This window comes from Manacus candei, unplaced genomic scaffold (genome assembly GCF_025592945.1).
Source record: "Manacus candei isolate 608988 ecotype Guabito, Panama unplaced genomic scaffold, ASM2559294v1 h1tg000018l, whole genome shotgun sequence".
Lineage (NCBI taxonomy): Eukaryota > Metazoa > Chordata > Aves > Passeriformes > Pipridae > Manacus > Manacus candei.
The window spans coordinates 6217154-6241835 of NW_026138066.1; the positions used below are offsets into that span (position 1 = coordinate 6217154).

Consider the following 24682-nt stretch of genomic DNA (forward strand, 5'->3'; position numbering starts at 1 on the left):
CAATCAAGTGTTTCTCAATAACTCAGCACACTATAAATGGAGGCTTGATTAAACAGCAGATCAAGAACAAAAAGCCCATCTGGAATCAAGGTGGCTGTAAACTCTGGGGGTTAAATGCACTGCAGAGAACCAAAACAGTGTGACACAGTAAACAGATCTGGGTCAATAAGGCTTTTATTACTTTCTTATACCCACACACCTTTGCAGTCTATACCTAAAGTGCCAGGTCAATTTTCCCACCCATCTTGCTTTGGTATGGAATCAGTGCTGGTCGAACTTCCTCCTTCAGGAATTTTGCCACCTGTTCAAGAAAGATAAGAAACAAAATTTGGAAAAGGGCTTGCCTTCTCCTCCCCATTCAGACCTGCTTGTTCCACCAGAGTCTCTCTTTCACAAAGACACCCAACACTCTGATACATCCTGGGTCAAAAATGTGAAGCCCACAGAAAAGCAAGACGAGAAAGCCAAGGGAATCAAAAGAGAGAAAGATGCCTGCCTTTGTAATATGGGCAGTTACACAGTATGTCCACTCTCTGGCATACGAAAGGATGCAGGATGAAACAACAGACTCCATTACAATGCATAGCACCCATAGCCTCTTTCCACTACTTCACCTGTTGAGGAGCACGTCCAGTGAAGGAGGAGGGATCCAACAGGCTTTCAAGTTGTTTATGGATAGGGCTGAAGTAAGGATCAGCACGGACACGGGCAATTAAGTCATTATCACCCCCTTCCTGTTTCACAACAGCGGCTGCTTGCTGGGAGAGAACACGAATCTTCTCATGGCAGTCCTGTAGTTACAGAAGGAAGATAGGAAAAGAAAAAAGTCATTCCAGTGCTACTGAAAGCACATGCTCATCGTGCCAACTTGTGTGGGAGGGAGAAATATCAAAGTGTACAGCCCTGGACAGCACAGCAACAACACACAGTTTGGACTGCAGCATCTCATATACCACTACATTAAAGCAAGATTTTTTCATCTTTCCATGATGGCCTTAAAGTACAGCCATGTGGTTCCATTTACAGCCATGCGAGAACCTTCTCTTCATCTTCCTGTTCCCTCCATCCAAGTGTTGTTTTGCTTCAGCACTGACCTGCCTCAGCTGAACAGATCTGTCCTCTCAGTGTTTAGGGGAGGGAGCTGTTTAGTAGTGGGGAAAGGAAGTGAGTTGGGTGGGAAGTGGGGAAAGCCTGAAAAATGTGCTGTTCCAAAGTTCCCAGTACAGGAAAACAGAACACATGAATATGAACACCTTTTATAAATGTACAACTCTACAGGTGTGTAATTAAACAGCACCAGAAAGAAGCCAGGCCAATAACAGACACAAATGAATCACAGAATCACACTCTTAAGTCTAATCGAAGTAGAGAAGACTGTTTAAGAGCAGGATACTTTAGAAAGAGAGCTATCTGTAAAGATAAAGAAACTTATTCACATGATGTGACGCCTTAAAACATTTGATAAGGAAGCTTACTCACTGACCCAATGACAAATATCAGACATGCACAGGAAAAAAAAAAGGAAAAAGGATGTTTCCTGACTAACATCATAGTTGAGTTGCTGCAAGTGTTTCAGAAAACTAGAACAACACATATTCTACTCAAAGCTTCTGTCAAAACCCATTTGCTAATTATTATCTTGCAAGTTTAACTTCTGTCTCTGATGTGGAAATAACCATAGAATTAAAAATTACTATCTAAAAGGTAAGTGAAAATAAGGTGTTTTATTAAGATGTAAATTCAATTATCAATTTTGACCTGAATCATGACATTAAATGATAAGGAAATATAATCTAATGGTGTCTGTATTTATTTGCTAAGGAAAATATTTAATTTCAGTTTGCTTGAATACAGAAAACTGAATGAAGTACCGTAAACAAAGCTGTTAATACACTACACTAAATTAGGGAAGAATGATACATGAATGAATGGTTCAGAATGGTCTTACTTGCTTTTTTGTTGAAGGACTGATTCATTCTCTTTTAATTTATAAGGTAGCCAACTGCCAATATGCTCCATTTAAAGAAACCTGGCCTGTGTTTCAAGTTCCTTCAAACACTTACAGAAGGAAAATGCCTACTAGTATTTAATATAAAAATAGTTCTCCCTCTTCACCAGCAGGCAGCCAGATTAGTTCAAACACACAGTGTACCTAACCAAAAATATGGATCTCCACAACTGCTCTCCCCTCAGAGGGCAGTCTGGCTTTGCAGCACCAGTGTAATATAAATAACTCTCTGGGAGCAGGTGAAGAGCAAAGAAAGGTGAGACAAGAGCCCAGATACTTTTGTTTCTCAGGAGACAAACATCAGGCAGGGAGACAAAGGTATTTCAGACACTGGATTTGTACCTGACGATTGCCCCCTGCTTTCACCATCGCCATGATTATATTCTCTGTGGCCATGAACGGCAGCTCCTGTTGGATCCTCCTCTCAATCACCTTAAACAAAACAAACAGAAAAAAGAAACAGCATTACAGAAATTCTGTAGACAACTGCAACTCCCAGTGAAGTTCTTTCCACTCCCTTTGAATCTCCAGGACTGGACAATGATCACGGAATCATAAAACACTTTGGTTAGAAGGGACCTTTAAAGGCTACCGAGTCCAATCTCCCTAACAATGAGCAGGGACATTTTCAACAAGATCAGGTTGCTCAGAGCCACATCCAACCTGACTTTGAATGTTTTCAAGGATGGGGCATCTACCGCTTCTCTGGACAACCACCACCCTCACTGAGAGGGTTTCATCACCCTCATTGTAAAATACTTCTTTCATATATCATCTAAATCGTCCCTCCGTCAGTTTAAAACCATTATCCCTTGCCCTACTGTAGTGGGCCCTGCTAAAAGGTTTGTCCCCATGCTGCAAAGACAATTTCTCATTTTGAACTTAGCTCTGGAAATTCAGGTATTAAAGCTGATAACACTTAGAAGCTATATCTTGGAAGGGACATTACTGTGGAAAAAATGTACAATGATTTTTTTTTCTAACCTGTGTTAAGTTACAGGACTGCATGAGATCTGTCTCGACAGTATCTTTTGCTGCTAATTTCTACAGATCCATTCTGTAGTTTGGGGAAAAATACCCTCTGTGAGAAATTTTGAATTTACTCTCTTTTGGTTTCAGCAAGGTACCCATTCAAGTATGTCCCACAAACAGTGAGAACATGGCAAGAATAGAGAGCAAAATTCAGACAAACCATTTGAGCTAGCAGATAAAAATGTAATCCTTTGAGTGGGAGGATTTTCATACACTTTGGCACAGCTGCAGCATTACCAAGGACACATGTTATCTCCTGCTTTACCTTTGGATACACCACGAGTCCCTCGGAGATATTCTGCAGCGTGCTCAGGATGATGTCAGCTGTCAGGAAAGCCTCAGCCAGACACACGCGCCTGCAAAGCACACGTACCCAGAGCCCCAGTTAGCAATACAGGCCATGTTCCAGTCTACCTCAGATCCTTTAGTTTCTGTAAGTCATTCTGTAAATAGCATTACTGTGGCCCTAAGGCTGGAACTGTTCTCCTTTTTTTTTTCTTTTTGGTCAGTAGAGAGGGAGAGAGAAGAGAAAGGGTGAAGGCACATGTAGAAAGCTCCAAGATAATTCAGTGATTACACAGGTAGGAAAGAGGGCAGCAATTTACAGTATCTTCCCCTACATGTTCTATGTTGAACTGTCTACTGATCCTACCCTCCAGGAGTAAGACATGCTGCACACTTATGCTGTGCCTGGCTGCACTCAGTGGGTAACTTCCAAAGTGATCCATGCATTTGGTGGGGGATTCCTCCAAGACACCAGCTCCTGGTCACAAAGGAGGGTCCTGACAAAAAGGAAAGGAGGGAAAGAAGAGGAGTAGTGGCAACTGAGCTGTATCAGGCAAAAGGCTCTGTGTCACAGTGCAGCAAACACACCATCATCCATCTGTGACAGCAGGGCCTGCCCCATTCCAAACTGTGATCTTTTAAAATACCCTACTACTTGAACCTTGTGCTACATCTACGCCCTCCAACTCTATCACACTCTCTTAAAAACAATTTTGCTGGTTTGTACGTTGACTGAATTTTCTCTGGCTTGCTCTGCCTTCCAAAACACTATAGCTTTAACAAAAAAAAATCCAAGGCACAGATTTCTTAATTGCTTTATGAAGTGGACAAATGACTCTTTCTATTAGATGAGATGAAAATAAAATTTGAAACATTCCAATACATGTCTCTACATTTGGTAGCTATTGGGAAATAAACACACTGTATCAATCAGTATCCAATTTCTTAAACTTACATTGTTTTCTGCTGCCTATGCAGCTCTTTTCTTAATGAGACTAGCAGCTGTAAAGCCCTTTTGGGAAAAGATCTTCTATGCTTGCATGAAATTTTATGCAGACATTATGTTTGTGGAGATATCTTAAAAATAACATTTAGTACTAACCAAAAGATGGAAGCATTGAATTTAATTGCTGTAATTTACCTGATAATAATTACAGATAATTTTTGCTCAGCTCAAAACAGTGATAATGAAGAATCATCAAATAAAGCAAAGTTTGCTGTGTAATATCCTAAAGAGCTGCACAGATTTTCCTGAAACATTATTTAAAAAAAATAAATAGTTATGCTCTTTCTCTAGGATCTGAACTACTTCTTGTAAAGAACATTTTACAAATAGATTAAAATAAGTTTCTTCAGATTATTTGGAGGATTAAAGTATTACTGATAAAATGTTGGATTATTCTTTAAAAAGTGAAAAAGATTGGGGTCAAAAAACTCATTCAAAATAGACAGGGAGGAGAATTTGAGAAATGTGAGTATTTATACTATACTGTTGAAACAGGAAGATTATGAGAGCAATACATTACCACGGCTTCTGTATCCCTCCCTCTCTCTGCTGGTTTACATTGAAGAGGATCTTGGCATTAAAAAAAAACTAAGTGTTTTTACCTGTTCTTACAGAGGAAACCAGGTTCTATTGAGACTGCTTTTGATCAAGGTGTTAGCTTGTGGTTTTAGTTTAAAAATAGTATTTTCTAAATAGATCAAAGGACCTTCCTGAACAAGACCTTCTGAAATTGCAGCATTGCACAGTCTGAACAAACCTGTTGGCACTGTCATCCAATGTCCGCTCAAACCACTGCACTGAGGCTGTTTGGAGGGGGTCCATCACCAGGGTCATCAGGTGCCGAGCAAGGCTGCAGCAGCGCTCTGAACGCATTGGATTCCTCTTGTAAGGCATAGCACTTGAACCTGGGAGAGGAGAAAGAGGGATGGAAATGGTGCAACAGAAGCAGTGCACTCAGGAAGAAGAGATGAAGGTCCTCCCCCAGATAAGAAAAATGTGTCAGGAATCATGGTTTTGACTAAAGCCTCAAACCACGATTTTCTAAGGACAATATGGAATAATGAAAATGACACCACCACCATCCCCTTCAGATCAGAAACATCCAAATGTGGGGAGAGAAAAAGTGGGAAGAAATTTTTGCAGTTCTGCAAAACAGAAATACTACCCCATAAACCAAGTTTTTAATGTAGCGTTCAGCAATGATCTCTCTAGGCTACCCATGGCAACCTTGGCAGTGTTCAAGGCTCCATCTGCTTAGTAACATTGTCCTTCCAAGTCAGATACTTAAACTGCTGCCTGTTGCTCTAGTGAATGGATATCAAAACCATCCAAAGAATGCAGAGTGGCAGAAGCAACAGACAGGACTAAAGCTTAATTTGCAGATTCAATCCTATACAACTAGTTAGAGGACCTCAACTTTCTTTCAGCCAAGAGCCAAAACTCTACATTTCCTCCTCCCTTTCTACTCATGTCACAAATCACATAATTGGCATTCTTCTGGCAAGGGTCCAGCCTAGGACCCTTGTTCCAAATTTGTCCGCTTATAAAGATCAAAATGCTGAGTCGAGCTGAAAACCTACAGCTCCAGTCAGCTTCATGAGGAATGGAAAATACTAAGAATTCCTTGGACCCAAGTCTTCCTCTCTAGGCAATGAGACATACATGGCTATTTCTGTTCTCCCCCCAGATGCTGGAAGTGTGCAAATACAAATCCAGATTTTAATTACTTAATATCCAGAAAACTTTAGGTAAGGTGCTTTTTCTTCCTTCTTCCCCCCTTTTTTTTTATTTTAAAAGGACCCAAAATACTAACAAGGTGAACCCCAGCTAATTTAAAGCAACTTCTGTCAGTGACATTTCTAAGTTTGTTTAAAAGGCAGCACCAACATCAATGAAAAGACACATACACCAATCCAGGAAGGGTCTCTCATCCCTTACCAATCTGGTCTTTCTCAAAAGGCTCCTCTATCTCCTTCAGGTTGGCCAAAAGACGAATGTCAGTGCAAATCTAGAAAAGCACAAATTAGCAAACAGAACCAAAATAACACCCACCAATATATACTCCTTCTTGGAGAAGAGTTTGCATCTAAGAAGTAAACTGTGGGCAGCGAAAATTTTGGCAAAAAAAATTGACACTGCAATCATACTTCCTGTCCTAAAAATGTCAGTCAGGAAAACATACAGAAAACAACCACTGTGTTAGAACAGGACTCCAAGGAGGGCAAAAATGTGCACAGAGCGGAAGATGGACCAGGGCAGAACACCGAAAATGCATAACAAAATTACACAGTGATTTGCAAACACAGATAATGTGTGCTCACTGAACCAGAAAAAAACTAAACCAAAAGAAAATACTACAGATAACTTTAGCCCAAGAGGAGGAACAGGAGGGAGGGAACAGAGATAAATCACCGAAAACAATCCACAAGGACACCATTATCATAGAAGCAATTAATTAGGAGCAAACAGTGAAATTTAAAAATTCATACACCACTAGGAAAGACATTTACTCTAATTGGATCAATTTAGCATAGATTAGACTACTATCTGGTGTGGGATTTGTTAACCCACCTCAGAATCTGTTCAGCAAACTTGCCTTATTTATCTCTGGTCTGAAGACCTTTGAAATTTGACCACTAGGCATGTAACCAGCAGTGAATTTACATGATCACAAAGAAGACAGTTGAACAGGGAACACCAATATTTCTTGAGAAGAACATTCTGCACTATGAGCACTTTCTCTTCAAGATCTAAAATGTTTCCCACTCTTCCCAATGTATCCAAGTAGGGAGCTCACCTTATGTATAGATGCCCCCAGACTGGCCAGCACAGACAGGACCCCAATATCCACCTTGCGACTGTAGGTCTGCCCTGTGACCATGTAAGCCCTAGAAATAAGCACAGAAGTTGAGTGTTCCAGACAGACACAACAGTACTGCAAGACTTTGAGCAAGGAGATGGCTCAAAGTGGAGGGCTGTCACTCTGCCCTGATGGGAATAACTTTGGATTCAGGCTGTCAATTTCTTGGGGCAGCATTTGGATGGGAGAGAGGAACAGAGAGGGAAAATGGACAGCTGTACTTTGACAGGGAGACAAGTAGAAGTGGCCTGTTTAGGAGGTGAAGTTTCACGCGGGAAGCTGCGACTGAGAATGGAAGATGGCAAGGGGGGATAAGTGAACATCAGCACAGATGTCACTTTGGCAGCTTGGGGAATTTGGGCCAACACCACTGGCAGGAGTCACACTTTGCTAACACCAAATATAGATGACTAAGTACGTTGCTCGTTACATACCGCTTAAATCCTGCCTTTGCAGTCACTAATCTGTCCAGTTCTTCAACCTTGGGGTGAAGAAAAAAATAAAACAGAGCTCAAAATACAACAACTCAGTAAGGTCAGCAAGAGCAAAAACGATCTTTTGCTTTTCTTAGTTTACTGTCAAAACATGTTTTACTTTCTGTGAAGCACTGCCCAGCCCCCGAATTTTGCTCACTTTCACACAGAGCCTTGTCAGTGAGCCCCAGAGGGATCACAATGCCCTTGTGAATTTGATTCCAGAATTTCCATGTTCCCTCAAAGAGAAAACAGCATTCCAGAATGGAAAATTGCCAAGACTGCAAAGTCTATGCCCTAGGCTGTCTGACGTACCTTACTATGGTCTCCCTCAAAGAGCTGCAAGAAGCTGGCTTGAGTGCCAGTGGTGCCTTTTACGCCCCGAAAGCGGAGGTCATCCCGAGCCCGCTCCAGGCTCTGCAGGTCCATGCACAAGTCCTGAATCCACAAACAGCAGCGTTTCCCCACAGTGGTGAGCTGGGCAGGTCTGAAAACAATGAAGAACAGAATGTGACTCATTGAGGACATGCACAGTAACTCCACAAGGACCACACTTTGCTCTGAGTCTGCCATTAAGACATCCTTGCAGGTTAATTCTCTGACTCATCTGAGCAGAAATTAACAAGGTTTGGCTTACGTAGGAAGATGTACCAGTACACGTATATCCCCGGTAAATGGTACTGAAGATATGATCATTCCCTTCAGGAATAGATGTAATTCCACTACGAGAAAACAGCAATCATCACGTCCACATGTGCCAGGAGGATGCTCTCTGCCAGCCTGCAGGGACTCATGACAAACAGGGGGTGCATCTGTGCCCCACCCCAATTCTGCTCACCCAGGGCAAGGGGGGTATCCTGGCTGACTTACAGCACTGGTGTGAAATTCTCAGCATAGAAACATCTGTTTTCACATTGTGATTTTAAAGGATTCCTCTCAGGGACTGTTTTGTTTTTTTTATTTATGTAGCTGCATTCCTCAGCCCCTGGGCAAACATGCATTAACGATGCTGTCAGCCAACCCTTCTTGTAAGACCTCCACCTGGTCACTGCAAGCCTCAACTACACTGACCCCCTGCCAGTGCTCTGAGGTGGTAACAGGAGTGTTACGCAGAACCCAGCAGTTGAAATATATCACATTATCGACATGAACTCCAAAAACAACCTCTATACTACTTCCAAAAAAGCATATGCACATGAACAAGGCTCAGACATAAAAAGGAAGCATGTAAGATCTGGAAGCAGGGATAGGTGATCCAGGAGGATACATGGCAGGGATGTGGCAAGGAGCGTCAAAACCCACCTGGATGAATTTAGTGTGGGGTGTGAAAGGCAGAAAGACAGACCTCTGCAAGTACATAAGCAGGAAAAGGGAAGGCAAGGGAAAGCACAGACCTGATTGTAAACAGAGAAAAAGACCCCACTGACAAAGGACACAGAAAAGGCTGAGGCATCAATGCCTTCTTCACCTTAGTTTTTATGATTTCACCTTACATACACTTCTTGAATACTCCTTTGTCCTCTTTCCAGAAGCCAAAATAAAAGTAAACACAGAGAATACTGCTCCAAAAAGCTGTAGCTGAAGAGGGCCCTAGGACTAGAGCTGATGGAACTGACATGCCATATACGGCAAGACAACTGACCTGATGCTTTCACTCTCCTTTGGGAGAAATTTTTAAGTGCCAGACAGAGAGTCTGACATGACCTGTGCTTAATTTCCCTGCCTCTGGTGTTCCATATCACTGGGGCTTATCTCATGGTGTAGTGTTAATGCCTCTGAAAACAGTCTTCATGAAGATTAAACTACCCCAACAACAGAACCACTGACATCCTGTTGTCCTTTGACTTAGTAACAAGTGGACATTAACAAAACTTTCTAAGCTGCAGTTGAAAATAACTTGGGGAAAAACAAAGAAAATGTGACTGGAAGACAGGATTACTGCAATTCCCAGTCACGCTCTTTTCAAACAGCCTAGAATATGCACATCTGTGTTTGCCTGGAAGTCATTCTTTATGAAGCTGTTTTAAAGCTGCTGACAGCTACTCAAAGCAACAGTCCAATTTCCTGAGACAAGCCTGGACTCAGGCACATACTCCTTTTCTGAACCACCAACACCTTAATGACGTCCATCAATACCAACTGCCTCTGGCCAGAGATGGGAAAAAGGATGAAAGCAAGCAGTGGCAGGTCAGTTTAACCAAATGAAAGCAAAGGCTGATGGCTACTTACTGGTAGTGAGTGAAGCCCAAAGTAGGCATGTCAGCATACTTCTCAGCAAAGTCGGCCAGCCGGCTGATCACCCTTGCGAGCTGGTGGAAGCAGGAAGGATACAGAAGAGGTGGAATGAGAGAGAAAAAAAACCAAACCAAACAACACAGCAGCAGCTAGCAAAGCACAACATTGTGAGAAAAAGGGGAGGGAAACAACTGTGCAGCTTTTGAATAGCACCCTCTAGTTGTAGAATATGGCAAGTTTAATTTTTTCAGGCCATGCATGCAATTTCTGCTTGCTACTAAACTCAAGCAAGAGGTAACACAAGTTGTTGGACTTCAGCTCAAATTAGTCTCAGCCTCATGCCCAACCCAATGCTGCAGATGGTTCGTCCTTGGGTATTGTCTTTATTCCTGGAAACGGTCAGAAATAAAGATGATTTGGGTATAACTGACACACACACGGCCCAGGGCAAACTGGATGCCAAGATGTTCAGCTCAGACAGACAACATTGCACTACACCCCCACTATATCTGACCTCAGAAAGTTGTATCATATAGTTTCTTGAATGCTAACACAGTCCTAGGAATATAGTTAAGGGGAAGCCTAAGCTGACCCCGAAAGCAATACAGTTGCTTTCCGAAACTAGTACCCATGGCACAGATGAAGAAGGTGCTGCTTGTAATTCCCCCTGGGAGCAAAGAAGCTTTGGGGAAAGACTTGAGAAAGGAAAGGAGGGTAACTGTTCACTTTCTTAAGAATAACCCAGACAGACAGCTCCTCCTAGCTTCCCGGAAAGGCTTAGGAAATTCCAAGTTAAACACAGGCTATTAACAGGACATGAGTGCTCCCCAGTTCTGAGATACTGTGCACAACTGCCTTCTCACCTTGGGTAGCAGCAGGTTAAGCCCATCACGGAGGACAATCAGATCCTGAAAGAAGCAAAGAAAGGAACTTTGGGCCATGTCTAAAGGGCCAGACATAATGTTTGTCTCAGACAGGATACATATAATTAAAATATGCTTTGTTGACTCAAGTCTCTTCTTGAAACAAATGCTTTGCTCTCCTTCTTGTAACAGAACTTGCACTGAACTTGCTTATGACTGGATCCATCATTGCTCCTTTTATACTATCCACAGAAAGTCATGAGTGGTAGGAGACCTGTTTCCACCAACTGCCTATCAATGATTATTTTGAGATAGTCAGGACGCCCATGGCACGATAGACTAAATCACAGTCCCAAGCGGAAAATACAGGCACTGTAAGCTAAAGACAGCAGGAGAGTATGGGGACTGATGTGGCACCAGTCATCTTTACTCCTTCTTTTCGGACTGAGGTACAGCTAGGTCCAAGTGTCACAAGGAAGGTGATATTACCTAAAAGCCAAACAGGCTTGCAAAGGGGTAGAGAAAAAATAATCACACAGCAGCTTCTCATACAGCAAAAGCATTGTGAAGTTGCAATGGCTTGAACAGCAACATATACTGAGAAATTAGGCTTAAGTTTGTACTAAGTTTTAGACAGGTTTTTCACAAATGTTTTACAGTTCTGTAGAATGGTGGTATTTCCTTTTTCACTTAACACATTTATCCATTCCCTTGGTCACTGAAAAGCTTGTTTTACCCTGAACTAACGCAGGGGTTCCAAGCAGCAACTGGAACCTCGTGGGCCTTGTTCTGTAAGTCAGTGAACTCCTGTCACGGTGGTGTAACTGATAATTCACAGAGTTCACATGTTTCTGCATGTGTTTGCAACTCACATCTCTTATCTCCTTGAATATTTAACATGCAAGCAGAGCTTAGGGAACAATTAGGTTCCAGACAGATCTTGCTTCACATCAAAAGAAAGAAGGCAAGAGGAGTTTTCCTTCCTAGGGTAGCTAGGTCAAAGGGGAATTAACTTCAACAGTAGAAATAATAAAAATGTCTGAAAATCTATTTAATATTTTATAAAGAAAAGTTTGTAAACAGCTATCAAATAAGCAACTGTAGCTTTGCTTTGCCCAGCTCTGCACACAGGAAACTGAAAATACCATGTTACCGTGTTATCCCCTACGTAACAGGAAGTTGCTCCAAGGTGAATGATGGCTGCAGCTTTTGGACAGCAATGGGCGAAGGTGTGAACGTGGGCCATCACATCATGACGCAGCTTCTTCTCCTCCTCTGCTGCCATCTTGAAGTCAATGTTGTCCAGATTTGCTTCCATCTCCTGTATCTGCTCATCTGTGATAGGAAGCCCAAGTGACTGCAAAGGGAAAATAACTTTCTATTGCCTTTTTTTTTACCAATCGAACTGAGACAGAAGATATTTAGATCAATTACTCCCACATGACATCTCACAGAAGCATGGCAATTTGGCATAATCAAGAGCTGTAATTGCAAATGCTTCTATTCTAGGGCTCTCCAACCTTCCAACCTTTTCCAATAGAATAGGACAGTGTTCATTCTTAGGTGTTCCTTTTGGGCTTCATACTTTCCTCAGTCAGGTAACATTCTTGTCACAAGTACAGAAAGTAAGACACATGGGAAAAAATTATATAGAGTGAGTATAGTTTAATCTTTTTTAATGAAGTTTACCCTTTGGATAAAGAAAAATTCAGCTACTGTGTGACTTAACAGCTTGTGTCAGGAAGAACTCTTTGGACCACATCTAGACCTATACAACTGTAAACAGTGGGCTTAGAACATAGGGAAAGGTGCATATGCTTGTACCTTTCCAAAAGTCCTGAAGTATCTCATATCAGTCTGAATCTGAAACATTGTGAAATCAGTTATTCGATCTGGAAGCAGGAGATGAACGTTCCTAGTTCATGTCCAAAAATAATTGCTAGAGCTTTTCAGCGAGCTGACTTAAAAACAAAGATAGCAAACCACAGAATTATACACTGGTATACTCTTGCACAAGCTAACTAAAATGAGAAAACCAGTCACAAGCTAACTGAGGAAAAATGTCTTTTCCTGATACCGAGAATTTAAAAGTCTCACAATGAACGTGGCATTACTGCCTTTTCCAAACTAAAATGCTATTGTTCTGTGCAGTAGTAATGAGAAGTCACCAACAAAGAGGCTTCCAGGATTCAATGTGCTTCAAAAGCTGGTTCTGCTCAGAATAAAACTGACTGAAAAAATGTTTTGCAGTGGAACCTGGAACTAAAGACAGCAAGTGAAGCAGAGGTGTCCTCAAGGTCCTCAGATAATCAGTACCCAAACGTATGATGTTGCAAGTGCATACATGACCACGAGTGGCCAGATAAATGAGGAAAATCACCTGGTCCCAGACTTCTGCCTTTGATGTGCACTGATACAAACTGCCTGAAGGCACAAAGGCAACTTAGCAAGCAATACACTCCTGTGCCCAGGTTAAAACCTCATGTCTTGTTCAGACATCCACGATTCATTGGGAAAAGCCAACCACAGTATGCAGTCGTAGAAAGAAGAAATGACCTGCAAAAAAGGGGACTAGTTGTTACAGGAATACCTGCAAGGTAGGGTAGGCAAGACAAATGATGTCCCCATCTGCCCACAAACAACATATGAGGCCTCTTCCCTATGAGTTTTTGCTGATATGGGCAGTACCTCAGGAAGAAAACAATCAAACGTCCTTCAAACCTGTGTACTCAAGAAAACTAAGTAGGAAAATTATGCGAGGGAGAACATGAGGTTTTCCCCAAAGCACCATAGTCAGTGATGTGCTCTCTGGACTGAGCTTGTAAGGTGTCATTCCTCCGAGACCGTTCCAATATTCTGATGTGCCACTATGAAAGCTATGACTGTTCATCACTATCCCTAAAGGGAAGAGCAGAGCAGGCAGATGATGTGGCAAAGCTCCTGCAAACAGATTGAGAACACTGGGCTGCTCATCTATTAAAGAACACATGACAGAAAAATAATGAAATGTAAATTGGACAAAAAAAATTGACAGAGGCTATCTGTCAATTCTTAAGAGAGAAAACATTTGTATTTTACATGTGCAAAACATATTGTAACTCAGTTTGATGCTATAAGATGTCAAAGCTACTTCTATGAGAAGGGAGACCAACATGAAATTTGTACTTGACTTTCAAATAACACTAAGGTCAAGAACTCAAGATTAAAAAGTGATAACAGAAGTATTATAATACAAATGAATTTACGCAAAAAAATAAACTAGAATTTTGGGATGGATATGAACTCACGTGCTTCAGCTCTTAACCCAAACTTTGACTACTGTCAGTTGGGAAAATATTAGCTTCTTTTACTAATCATACACTTTGCTAAGTCTCCTCTTTCAAACTCCTGGTATTGCCTGCTGAAAGGAACAAAACACCCTATAGACTTTCTGTCAAATTCAGTTTCCAATGACATATTTTTTCAGTTCTTATTTCACATTTTCCAAGTGGATTACTCGAAAATTTCTTCTATTAAGTAGGGTGAATACTGAAACCATTTGCCTGGCCCCGTGCTTTACCTAAAATTTTATCACTAAACTGCATGTCCTCTCTTACTGCTTCTCTGCAACTCTGAGAAAACCTATGGTTAGATCTTCCTAATTCTGATTTACTGTAAGACAAGAGCAACTATTGCCCACAGTTCATTCCTTACTTTTTGTTTTTTTTTCAATGTATCCAAAAAGAAATGCTATGTATCTTCAGTAAGGATACCTGAATAAGCCACATATGCTTATCTTGAAATCAGGTGAGTACTGCAGTAAATAGTGTAGCCATAGTTCATTTATTATTTGGTGTTTGGCTTGGGTTCATTTTTTTTCCATAGAAATACTATGCATCTTCTATAAGAAGCTTCTTCAAAAGAAACTCTTTGTATCTATAACAAGCTGATCACTGACAGAGCTAACAGGTGCTGAAAATAGCTGGCTCTTCCTCCTTTAGTCCAAGGCTGACATTTGATGACAAACTGGTCTGGAACGAGGAGAGAGATAAAAATAGTAGTCTCCCTCTTCCCACTAAGAAAAGAGAGAAGAAGTTTCAAGATCTGTCTCTACTTTCTGGGGACAAAACTCTAGGGCGGCAATGAGAGGGAAAGCAAGGGTCAAGAGACAAGGGAGCCATGAGTTCAGGGCTTGGGAGTGGAAACCTAGAAGTCTCACACTGGTTTTTTCAAGCAGATCACTTTCTCCTATTGGGCAACTTGCATATTTTGCTCTTGAACAGAAGAAAAAGTGTTGGAATTGATATATGTTTATATTGTCATGTTTCCAGCATGCAAAGCTGCTTAAGCATGTTTTCATGGTATTGGCACTTCCTATGCTAGATGACATTTGCATCAATTTGTCTGCTCACTCCAGCATCTGAACTACGAGAAAATCAAGCATGTGGTACTTCAGAAGGTGACTCCTATTTAGCACAGCTGTACAATTACACCTTCACCTTCTAAAAAAACCAGCATACTATTGATGAGGCAGCTGTAGCAGTATGATCCTTGAATGGAGAAGGAACACGTTAATGACACTGTGCACTGTTGTTCATTCTTCAGCAAGGTGCTTCTCTGCCCTTACACTAATAGTAACAGCCAGACCCAGCGCTTGGATTGCTTCCTAACAATCCCAGTACTTCGAAACTGGAAGCTGAACTCCGCACAAAACAAACGGGCAACTCTTGAGTCTGAAAGCTAAAGCCATTCTGTCAGAAAGTGGGGTGGGTTTGTGTGGGTTTTCTTTGTGGTTTTTTGGGGCAACACATTACAGCTTTTTCACTGTCAAAAACCTGGTAAGAGTCTTCCTGCCAGTCACAAGGAATCAAGTTAGTGGATCCTCAAAACTGATTGTGTCTCTCTTAATAATCGCTGTACACATATCCCTAATTAGGATCAAAGTCAAAGTAAGAAGGTTTAGCTTAAACTACATTTAAAAAACGTTAACTTCATAGACTCTACTAACACAACAGCTTGCAATCATATGGACATACTCTCAGTTGCTGCTATCTAGTAGTTGAATTAATACACAATACTCAGTCTTTTGTGGTATTTTTTTTTTTTGGCACTCAGCTTATCAGAAACATCACAAGAACTTCTGGGGTAACTGTTCGGCCCTCTTTGGCCAAAAGTAAACTTATCTCAGAAATAAGATCTATCTAAAACCAACTGGCTGCAGATGTAGGGGGTGGTTCAGTTGGCATGGACTGACAGCCATCGGATTGAACAGGAGAGAGGACCTCACCCGTCACACCTCCTGAAAAGCAAACAGCCGAGTGCTTCAGAAGGACAATGATGTTTGCTCAAAGGCAATCCCTCACCAAAAACTGCTTAGCAGAGCTTTCACAAAACTAATTTCACAAAGGCAAAAGTGCAAGGGGGAGCATATGAGACGAGAAGAGGCGATTTGCTGAGGGGCGATAGGTGCGTGGAGGATTGTGTACAGACAGTTGGGTAACCCTGACCCCCCACCCCCTGCGTCCCTTTCCCCCCTGAAACACGCGAAGGGGCTCCTAAAAGTTGTTCTGGTCAGTCTTCCGCGCTCGGTCTCGTTTCCCGAGGGCAGCTCCGGGAAGGCACTGTTCCCAGCCCTCCTCTGCCAGGGCCCTGAAGGGAAACGGGAGGCGAAGAAGCCCCGACACCACGCTCCCCCCTCCCCAGGCCGCTCTGCCCTCAGCGCCCCGTCCCGCCGTTACCTTCTCAGCCTGGGCGAGGTAGAGCCAGAGGCGGCGCCAGGTGCCGAACTTCTTCCTCTCGCTGAAGTTGTAGGCCATCTCGGCGCTGGCGTACCGCGACACCAGTGGGGAGCGGTATCGCGCCATCACGTCCTCCTCCTCTCCGGGGGCCGCCATGGCAGCGCCTGCGGCACAGGTCGATCGCGGGCACCAGGCAGAGCCCCCAGGCAGCAGCGGATAAGGGCGGGCGGCGGCCCCGCCCCGCGGCCCTGAGGCGGCCCCGCCCCCGCCGCCATGGTGGGCCCGGCCCGGTCGCTCGGCGCCCCCTGGCGCTCGGAGGCCGCCGCGCCGTGAGGGGCCCCGAGATGGCCGCGGCGGAGGGACACGCGCAGGGGACACAAAACGGGCAGAAAATACGAGCTTTAAATGCTTAGCAGCCAAACACATTTATTAGTCTTTTTTTTTTTTTCCAGGAACCCAAAAATAGTTTGTAGTTATAATGTAAGCAACTGAGTTGCACATAATACAATCATATCTTTCAAAAAAAAAATTAAAATAAAAACGAAAAAAGCTGTTTAAAAGCCCAAAAAAAAAACCTTCAGAAAACTTATATAAGTATTACACCATCTCTCAGTTTCAATGAAATGACGACGACTTAATTCCTTATTACTCTTAACTTGTCACACTCCAATAAAACATCACCCTTTTTTTTCTTTTCTTTTTTTTTTTTTTTCTAAATCCAGCATGAGAAATACAGTACCTGCTATGGCAAAAATACACAAAAAATGCAACATTTCAGCTTATTTGTACATTAGTAGAGTTTAAACATCTTATTGGTTTTTTTTCTTTTTAAGTGAACCAGTGATCTTAAGTACCACTATACTAAAAGTAAAATAAAAATATAGAAAAGGAGGAAAAGGGGGGCAGCCAGCCATACAAGAGCACCTTCTAAAGTGCTGAGTTTCTGTGTCCATGGAAAACCCTTAGGAAGTTTAAACATGTCTTGAGAATGTGGGATGGAAATTAAGATGAAACCTGGATATGCAAGGCATTGTGTCATCTCCTCTACATTCTCCCCATTTGTCTTGTAATTTTCTTTACTGCACACTACAGTAGGAGGGGGGGAAACCAGAACTAAGGTGAGAGTTTAGTAAAGAAAGCCATTTCAAGTATAAGAAAAAAAAATAAACACTTACAGGTAACTTGCAAATAGCATCAATATACACACAGCCACTATTTTTATTATTACAATGTCTGCTTCCGGGGGACAGTGTTTCAGGCAAGAGGACTTTAGCTGTACCTTCCTGTTACCTATTTATGTGCAAAGTAGAAAAGCTGCCTTTTCTAATTCAGCCATATTGGACATCGTTGATTTTCTGTTCTGCCACTTCATTCCTCCATTTAGTAAGGACAGAGGAAGGTGGCATTATTTTACCAAGAAGACTAGATGAAATGAATCTATTTCTCCATTTCCCTTCCAGACACACCCTTCTCTCATTACTTGTTCACAATGAAGAGAAACTCTCTAAACTCCTGATGCCCACCAGTAGCCAGTTTCCTGAACAGGTAGAAGGCATTTACCTTTGTAAACATAATCCCTTATGTTTGTGGAACTCAAAGCAGCATCTCGTATCTCCAGCCAAGTGGTGGAGATGAAAATAGATCAGAACGCTCCCCTGTCACTGCTTCTCCTCCTCTCCTTCCCTCCCCCGTCCCCAGAAAGATTAGATTTGGTTACTTTTGTTAGAAGGTGGGGGTTTTTTGGTTCTTTGGGGAAAACACTTAGCATTTCACTCTGTCAAATGAAGTAAACATTACAGAATTACCATCAGAGTCATACTGCTGTTTGTTCTGCTTTCTAGATGAGAAAGAAAAAGCACTGTGCATCAGATGTTCTGTGTGTTTTAGAGCAGGTGTGGCAAAAATCTAAGATACAGATGTGTGCAAATCCCACAGATGCACATGCATCATTTCAGCTTCTTTCTCTGCAGAATCACTATTTACACTTCATCTTGATTACTGGCAGAGATGGAGAGGGTGGCACAGGGCAACAATGGAGACATGTTCCTAAGGCCACGGGGAGAAATGCAGGACAGAGAGGACCAGGGAGTGTCAGACAGAAAGGTTGCAGGTATAGAAACCATATTCTTGGTATATCAAATGCCAAATTCCAAAAGGCATGGGCTCATATGCACATCCCTGAGACGCACATCCAAGAAAGAAGAAGCAGCGACCACATGATTGAGAGGGGAGAAAGCAGCAGAGGTTCCCTGACAGCTGTGGGATTTACCCAATGAAGACCTCTTCCCCCACCACTCTCCCAGAGACATTCTAGGAGAGCTGTAAGGCATATACACAAGCAGCATCTACTATCATTCCCTCTGTTCCTACGTTTTATTGGCAGGTGATGGCTTCTGTATATTGTGGTCAAGAAGAGACACTGCATTTGAAGTGTGACTGGTAACACACTGAAATTAACTCAGGGAAGTAAACAGAAAGCTACTCTGCCCTTTATCCCTGGAGCAGCAGCGTAAAGGAGCAAGGTTCTTCATCTCACAGTCCCCTCTCTGAAACTACACCCACCACCTCCCCTTCATGATGGCAGGATAAGATGTGTCTACTTGAAAGATGACATTACCAAAAACGCTATTTAATAGCAGGGAAAAGTACACAAACTTATTCTGATTTGGTGATCTGGTGAAAGAAGCAGCAAGCTTAAAGTACTTCAGTTTTGAAGCTTATAGTCATGTGACCTGTAGCAACACTGGCACAACTATATAAAAAAGAGCAGTAGAAGGAAATAGGCATAAAGAAGGAGGAGTTTGAGTAACTGAATCTCCATCAACTTCCATAATTTAGGATCTGAGTGTTTGATGGCTTTAACAATTAAGAGAAAAAAGGGTTATCTCCCTCCGCACAAGCAAACAACGTGAAAAGAACAAGCGAAACTTGCTGTGAAAACCTCATAATACTTCTATCATGCTTTTTTCTTTAAAGCACTTTACAAACATTACTAGTTGATCCTCACAAAACCCCTGTGAGGTAGGTAAGTATTATTAACAACCCCGCTTTACAGATGAAAAAACAAAGGCAAAGTAGTTAAATGATTTGCCCAAGGCAAGGGAAGAGTAATGGCCAATGTTCGAATTCAGGAGTTCCAGGCTTCAAGTCCCGTGCTCTAAACCACAAGTTCAAACATCCTGTTAGAAAGGAGATAACAGATGGAAATAAAAGTCCAACAAGTATAGAAGAAAAGGTAAGATTAAAAAGGTTACATTAGAAGGAAGTGTACCACGAGGTATCTTAGTGAGTGATTTTAAACTTCAGATTTTTTTTTCCTTTTTTTTTTTTTTTAAAGGCAATCTGACAGAGTGGAACCCTGATAAGATCACATCTGCAAGGCAGACACAGATGTGAGAGGGATCATCAAGTCTATTACTTATTACAGTACTGTGAATGTCAACAAAAATAACATTGCTGCATGAAAACACTGAATACAGGCAGATTAATCTGTTTATGATATTACACCTAAGATAATGCCAAGGATAATGCAGGTACCATGGTTCACCATGGACAAAGGAAAAAGTCAAGTCAAAAGGTCCCTATTACAATAACAGAGAGGGCAATGAGATCTGCATTTTTCTGAGGAGACTGCTCCTGGAAACTCAGCAAGCTTCAAGGAACATACATAATCCACAATGAGTGCATTTTGGAGACATGAGGAGGTAAATCCTTTTTTATGACCATTATGACATCACCTCTTAGTAAAAACAGGATAACTTCTTTTAAATAGAGAGGACCTGGTCTACATGTCAATCTACTGTCCCTAGAATTTCACACACTGCCAACATTAATGCTAAGTCACTAGCAGTAACATCAGACAACAAAGCACTGGTAGCTACTGATGTTGAAAAAATGCAGTCCTCATAGTCGGGCTTTGATCAGCACTAGAAAGTAAGTACCATCTCCGCCATTTTGTCCACAGCTGTGCCGTCACTGTATGAGCTGTGCCAGAAACAGCAGCAAAGAAAACTTTAGGGAGAAGGAAGTGTAGATATCAAGGACCAGCTATGTTCTAATTCTCCTGGAAGAGCACGAGGACTGCTGTGATGGAAAACTAGCAGTAAATCGAAAAAAGACAGTGCCCATGGCACCATGTTTCCTGAGCTTAGCAAGGGCCAGAACACAGGAGGTGGTAGATAGTTCCCCAGGTAGAGCTGGTGTCCCATTCACCCTTTCGGCCCTGGGTTAACACTGCGTGGCAAGAATTCACATCCCTGTGCAAGGCTGAGAGCTGATATTGTTTTGCGCTCAACGTTAGTTTTTCACATCTCTGCTCAGTTACCTATTGGCCAATGTCTGACAAAGAGAGGTTCTTATCAATTCCTTATTTCAAAGTCATCACCTCCCCACTTCCCCAAACTATAATGGATATACCATGGACACAGAAACTCCTGAACAGTTTAGCAAAGTATCTTTGTCCCCTACACCCCCTTTGCAGAATGCATAGTTTACAATTCACTTACAAAATAAAGAAGCAATGCTGACCACATATGGGACCTTTTTTTTTTTTTGAAAAAAGAACAAACAACCTCTTCTTAAGTTCAGTATCAAAATTCACATTTGCATAATAATACATTTCAAGGCCATTAGAGAGGAATGAGAGCGAAGCAAAGAAAACTGCAGAGTCTCTCCTCTCTTTGTCTTCCTGAATAGAGCTGAGGGATCCCACTGGAGTTTCTTTTCAGGGTGGGAATTAGGAAGGGCTACAACAACAGCTCTTGATCTTGTACACCTCATGTTTTGGGTGGGACGAAGAGGTGAATTATTAGAGAAAAAAAAACAAATGGAAGGAGACACTGCAGATTCCCATGTTTAGCTACAAACAGCTTTGAAGAAACAAAAAATTACTTCAGATTTTTTTCCTTTTAAACACTTCTACCTCACCATTTCAAAAACTCTTTTTTTTTCTTCTTGTGTAATACCCTGTTCATTTAAATGGCAACATTAAGTGTGCTGGAAGTTGAAAGTTGAAAAAAAACTTTTCCTGTTTTGCTTATCAGGACTCGGGCAGAGAGGGTAAAAGTGTGCCTGCACCCACTATTTAACAGAAGCTACAAAACATCATCTTCTCTACATGTATAAATTTGTCTCAAACATCACTGTGTTTCAATTCTCCAGTGCTTACAAAAAAACAAAGCTACACACACTCACACTCATGCACACAAACATAAAGAGAAGCCACAAAATACATATACAAACTCAACCTGCAACGGCAGACTAGCCTAAAACTATCAACAGCTTCTGTGCATCACATGACATCCCTTTGCACCCCCCACCCCAATCTCTACCACATATGAATACGTATTGTGCAGTGTAGAGACCAGCCCAAAGATGATGCTTGTCAAAAGGGACCAGTGGGCTGCAATCTCGATGTCTGACCTCTTGAAAGAATAAATTGACCATTGTCTTCCCTCCAGCCCAAGTGGTCTCCTCAATTAGACAGTCACTATACTCACAAAGGCACATTCATAAATACCACATTTAACTTACTGCTTGTAAAAACATAGGAGGAAAATGTGAAGCGCTTATACCCCGACCCATTCCTACTGACCCAGCAAGAAGTATCACAATAATGTATCACTTGGTGAGACCTTACTCCACCTTTAGAAGGTACATAATAAAGAAGTCTTCCAACACCTCTTTTAATTTTTTTTTTTGCATAAATGAATGCTTTTTTTGTTTTTGGCTTACATATTTTGGAATACAGCACACTCACTATAAAGCTCTGTTGTAAGGCTACCCCCTAAAGTAAGGCTGTTCTACCTTGGCTTGCATTTTCACTTCATTTTGCTTCTTCTCCACACGTTCCCAAAACAAAACAAAAAACCCCACACAAGCGCCTTATACAGAAAGGGTAAGCCATATCTGGCAGGGAGAGGGAGGGGAAAGAAAGCACGTAATATCATAACCATGTCACTAAAACAGCTATTCTAACAAGCTGTGCAACCTGCTCAACAGTAAATGATAAAGAAAATGTTCACTTCTGGTTGGTTGTGTTTCATCTGAAACAGGAGGAGCTTCCACTTTCTCTCAATTAAAAAAAAACCCCAAACTTAAAAAAATGAGGAAGTTAGTTCTGCGAATGTAACAACACACACCAATACCCAAGAAGAGGCATTTCTTGCCAAGCAGTGCCTCCTTGTATTGCGCATTCATGCAAAATTCTCCAGTCTCTTCCCCTCCGCCCACCACAGTCAAGAATGTTTGCTGCAAAATACTTAAATACTTAACGCTGGCTGGCACAATGCATTCTTCCCTTTTTTTTTTTTCTTTTTCTTTTTCCCTGGAGTGCTCTGTATTAATTTACAGAAAGGTTGTCAGAGTCAAGTCAAAAAACTCCCTTTCTCGCTACAAAGTTAACAGGAACCCTAACACTGCTGCATGTTACCAGTCTCAACTGTCACACATACAGGGCAAAAATGGCTCTTTTGCAGAGGGCACTTGATTTGCTAGAAGCTTGCTTATATAGCACAGGACTCTGGGAGACTTCTAGAGAAAAGCTTTCCTGCATAGCTTGATGAAAAGCAACACGCAAGCAAACCATGGATGCAAACGGTTGTTGTCTGCTGCGTGCCACAGATGAAACGGCATCTATTGTAGCCTGATAAGTTTCAAAAATAGGCTCCAAACCACCAGGAACTGTGGTGCTTTTTGTAGCACAGATGAAACCTTAAATCACTTTTCATATAAGCATTAGAAGCTATAGTTACTACATCACAAAGTTTAAAGTCACTAACGCCACAGAATAGAGAGCTGTATTTTAAACAGGACCCTGACTCAGTTTTAACAGCAATGTAGACAGACCCTTGAAGTAGGCAAAGTTCTGCTTTGTGAGTCATCACAAAATGGACCTGCTTTCTATTATCTACTGCAGGGGAAACTTTGGTAAAATTCAGCAACACTGGTATTTACAGTGATGGGACACTTAGGCAAAACATTATGAAGGACATGAACTAGCAAGGTTGCTAAAAGTCTCCAGTTCAGCTCCTACTGTATAATCCAACCAACAGCTCAGCTACAGCATAATTGTTGCTCTGTGTTTTAGGTTTGGATGTGAATTCAGGACAACAGGGAAAAACAGCTGTCTACATTGGGAAACTTCACATACTTCTTCCCATTACTGTTAACATCCTTCTGCCACAGGTGGAAGCCTAGTACTGGAGGTCAAGGGAAAGAAACAGTGTGGGTTTTAGATATCTGTCTTTCAATCACAGTGGGAATGACTGATATGACCTAACAGTATCAGTTCCTACAACTGCAAAATAGCGGCAAATAAACTACAGAACTGAAATGATATTTTGTGCAAAATCAATTCAGACAAACCAACAGATTCCGTGTATGTTGCTTCACATTCAGGACCAAAGTTGCATTTTAACAGCATTTGTTTGTTGTTGGTTTTTTTTTTCAGAATTAATTTCAACGTAGTTATCTTGGTATTACCTTCCTGCCCACAAAGCATGCATGCATATTTACAATTAAGAAAGCTGCTTCTGTTAAGGGAACCTTACATCTTTAGAAAGAAAAACCTATCTTTTACTCAATCAGGACTCGTACCCTGAGATGCTAACCATCCTCCACAAAACCTGCATTTCAATCCACTTGAGAAACCTGGATACCAAAGTCACGTGATTTACAGCGACTGTGATATATGCAACACAGATGTTTGCTGCACTGGAAATACAACAGGTCCTCATCTGCTACCTTGGCCCTGATCCAGCTAAGGTTTATTTATACAAAGAGCCCTTACTCGAGCAGTATGCATTTAAGGTCAGTAGGACTAATTCACACGAGGATCACTCCTGATTTCCCGGACCAGACTTGGTCAAAAATTTGGGTACCTCAGATACACAAACAGCGCTCCTCTTAAAGTCAACAGGAAAACAATATGCGCAAACAGAATCAGAAACCTAAGAGTTAAACATAATAAAGAATGAATGAACAAAAAAACTAACCAAAGCAAGAAAAACCCCTGCAGTACTATTTGGATACATATTTAGATAAACTGGAATATGTGGCAACATTTTTAGGAGAAAAAATACGGCAAAAGTTTTAAGGAATAAATGCTTCGAAATTTCATGGTGGGAAAAAAAAAAAAAAGAGACCAACTTAATATAAATGTTTAATTGTAACTTAATCTTTGAGGTGGTTATACCACCCAGTT

At 41.6% G+C, this 24682-nt stretch overlaps 1 protein-coding gene across 1 annotated transcript; it reads right to left on the bottom strand.

Moving 5' to 3' along the window:
- Window positions 1-156: 156 nt before the first annotated feature.
- ADSL (adenylosuccinate lyase) lies at window positions 157-16722 on the bottom strand. Its single transcript, XM_051784231.1, has 13 exons — window positions 16480-16722; window positions 11916-12119; window positions 10763-10807; window positions 9894-9973; window positions 7980-8151; window positions 7626-7672; window positions 7129-7219; window positions 6270-6339; window positions 5089-5236; window positions 3306-3396; window positions 2351-2440; window positions 615-791; window positions 157-301 (listed from the first exon to the last, which is right to left on the bottom strand). The coding sequence occupies exons 1-13, from the start codon at window positions 16633-16635 to the stop codon at window positions 215-217; spliced, it is 1458 nt and encodes a 485-aa protein (XP_051640191.1). The 5' UTR covers window positions 16636-16722; the 3' UTR covers window positions 157-214.
- Between the last annotated feature and the right edge of the window lie 7960 nt (window positions 16723-24682).

Excerpts from the sequence above, each read along its gene's own strand:
- ADSL (XM_051784231.1), bottom strand. The coding sequence starts at position 16,635 with ATGGCGGCCCCCGGAGAGGAGGAGGACGTGATGGCGCGATACCGCTCC. Across the intron at positions 12,120-16,479 it reads ACCTCGCCCAGGCTGAGAAG|TCACTTGGGCTTCCTATCAC; the intron begins GTAACGGCGGGA and ends TTCCCTTTGCAG. Across the intron at positions 7,673-7,979 it reads TTGAGGGAGACCATAGTAAG|GTTGAAGAACTGGACAGATT; the intron begins GTACGTCAGACA and ends CTTCACCCCAAG.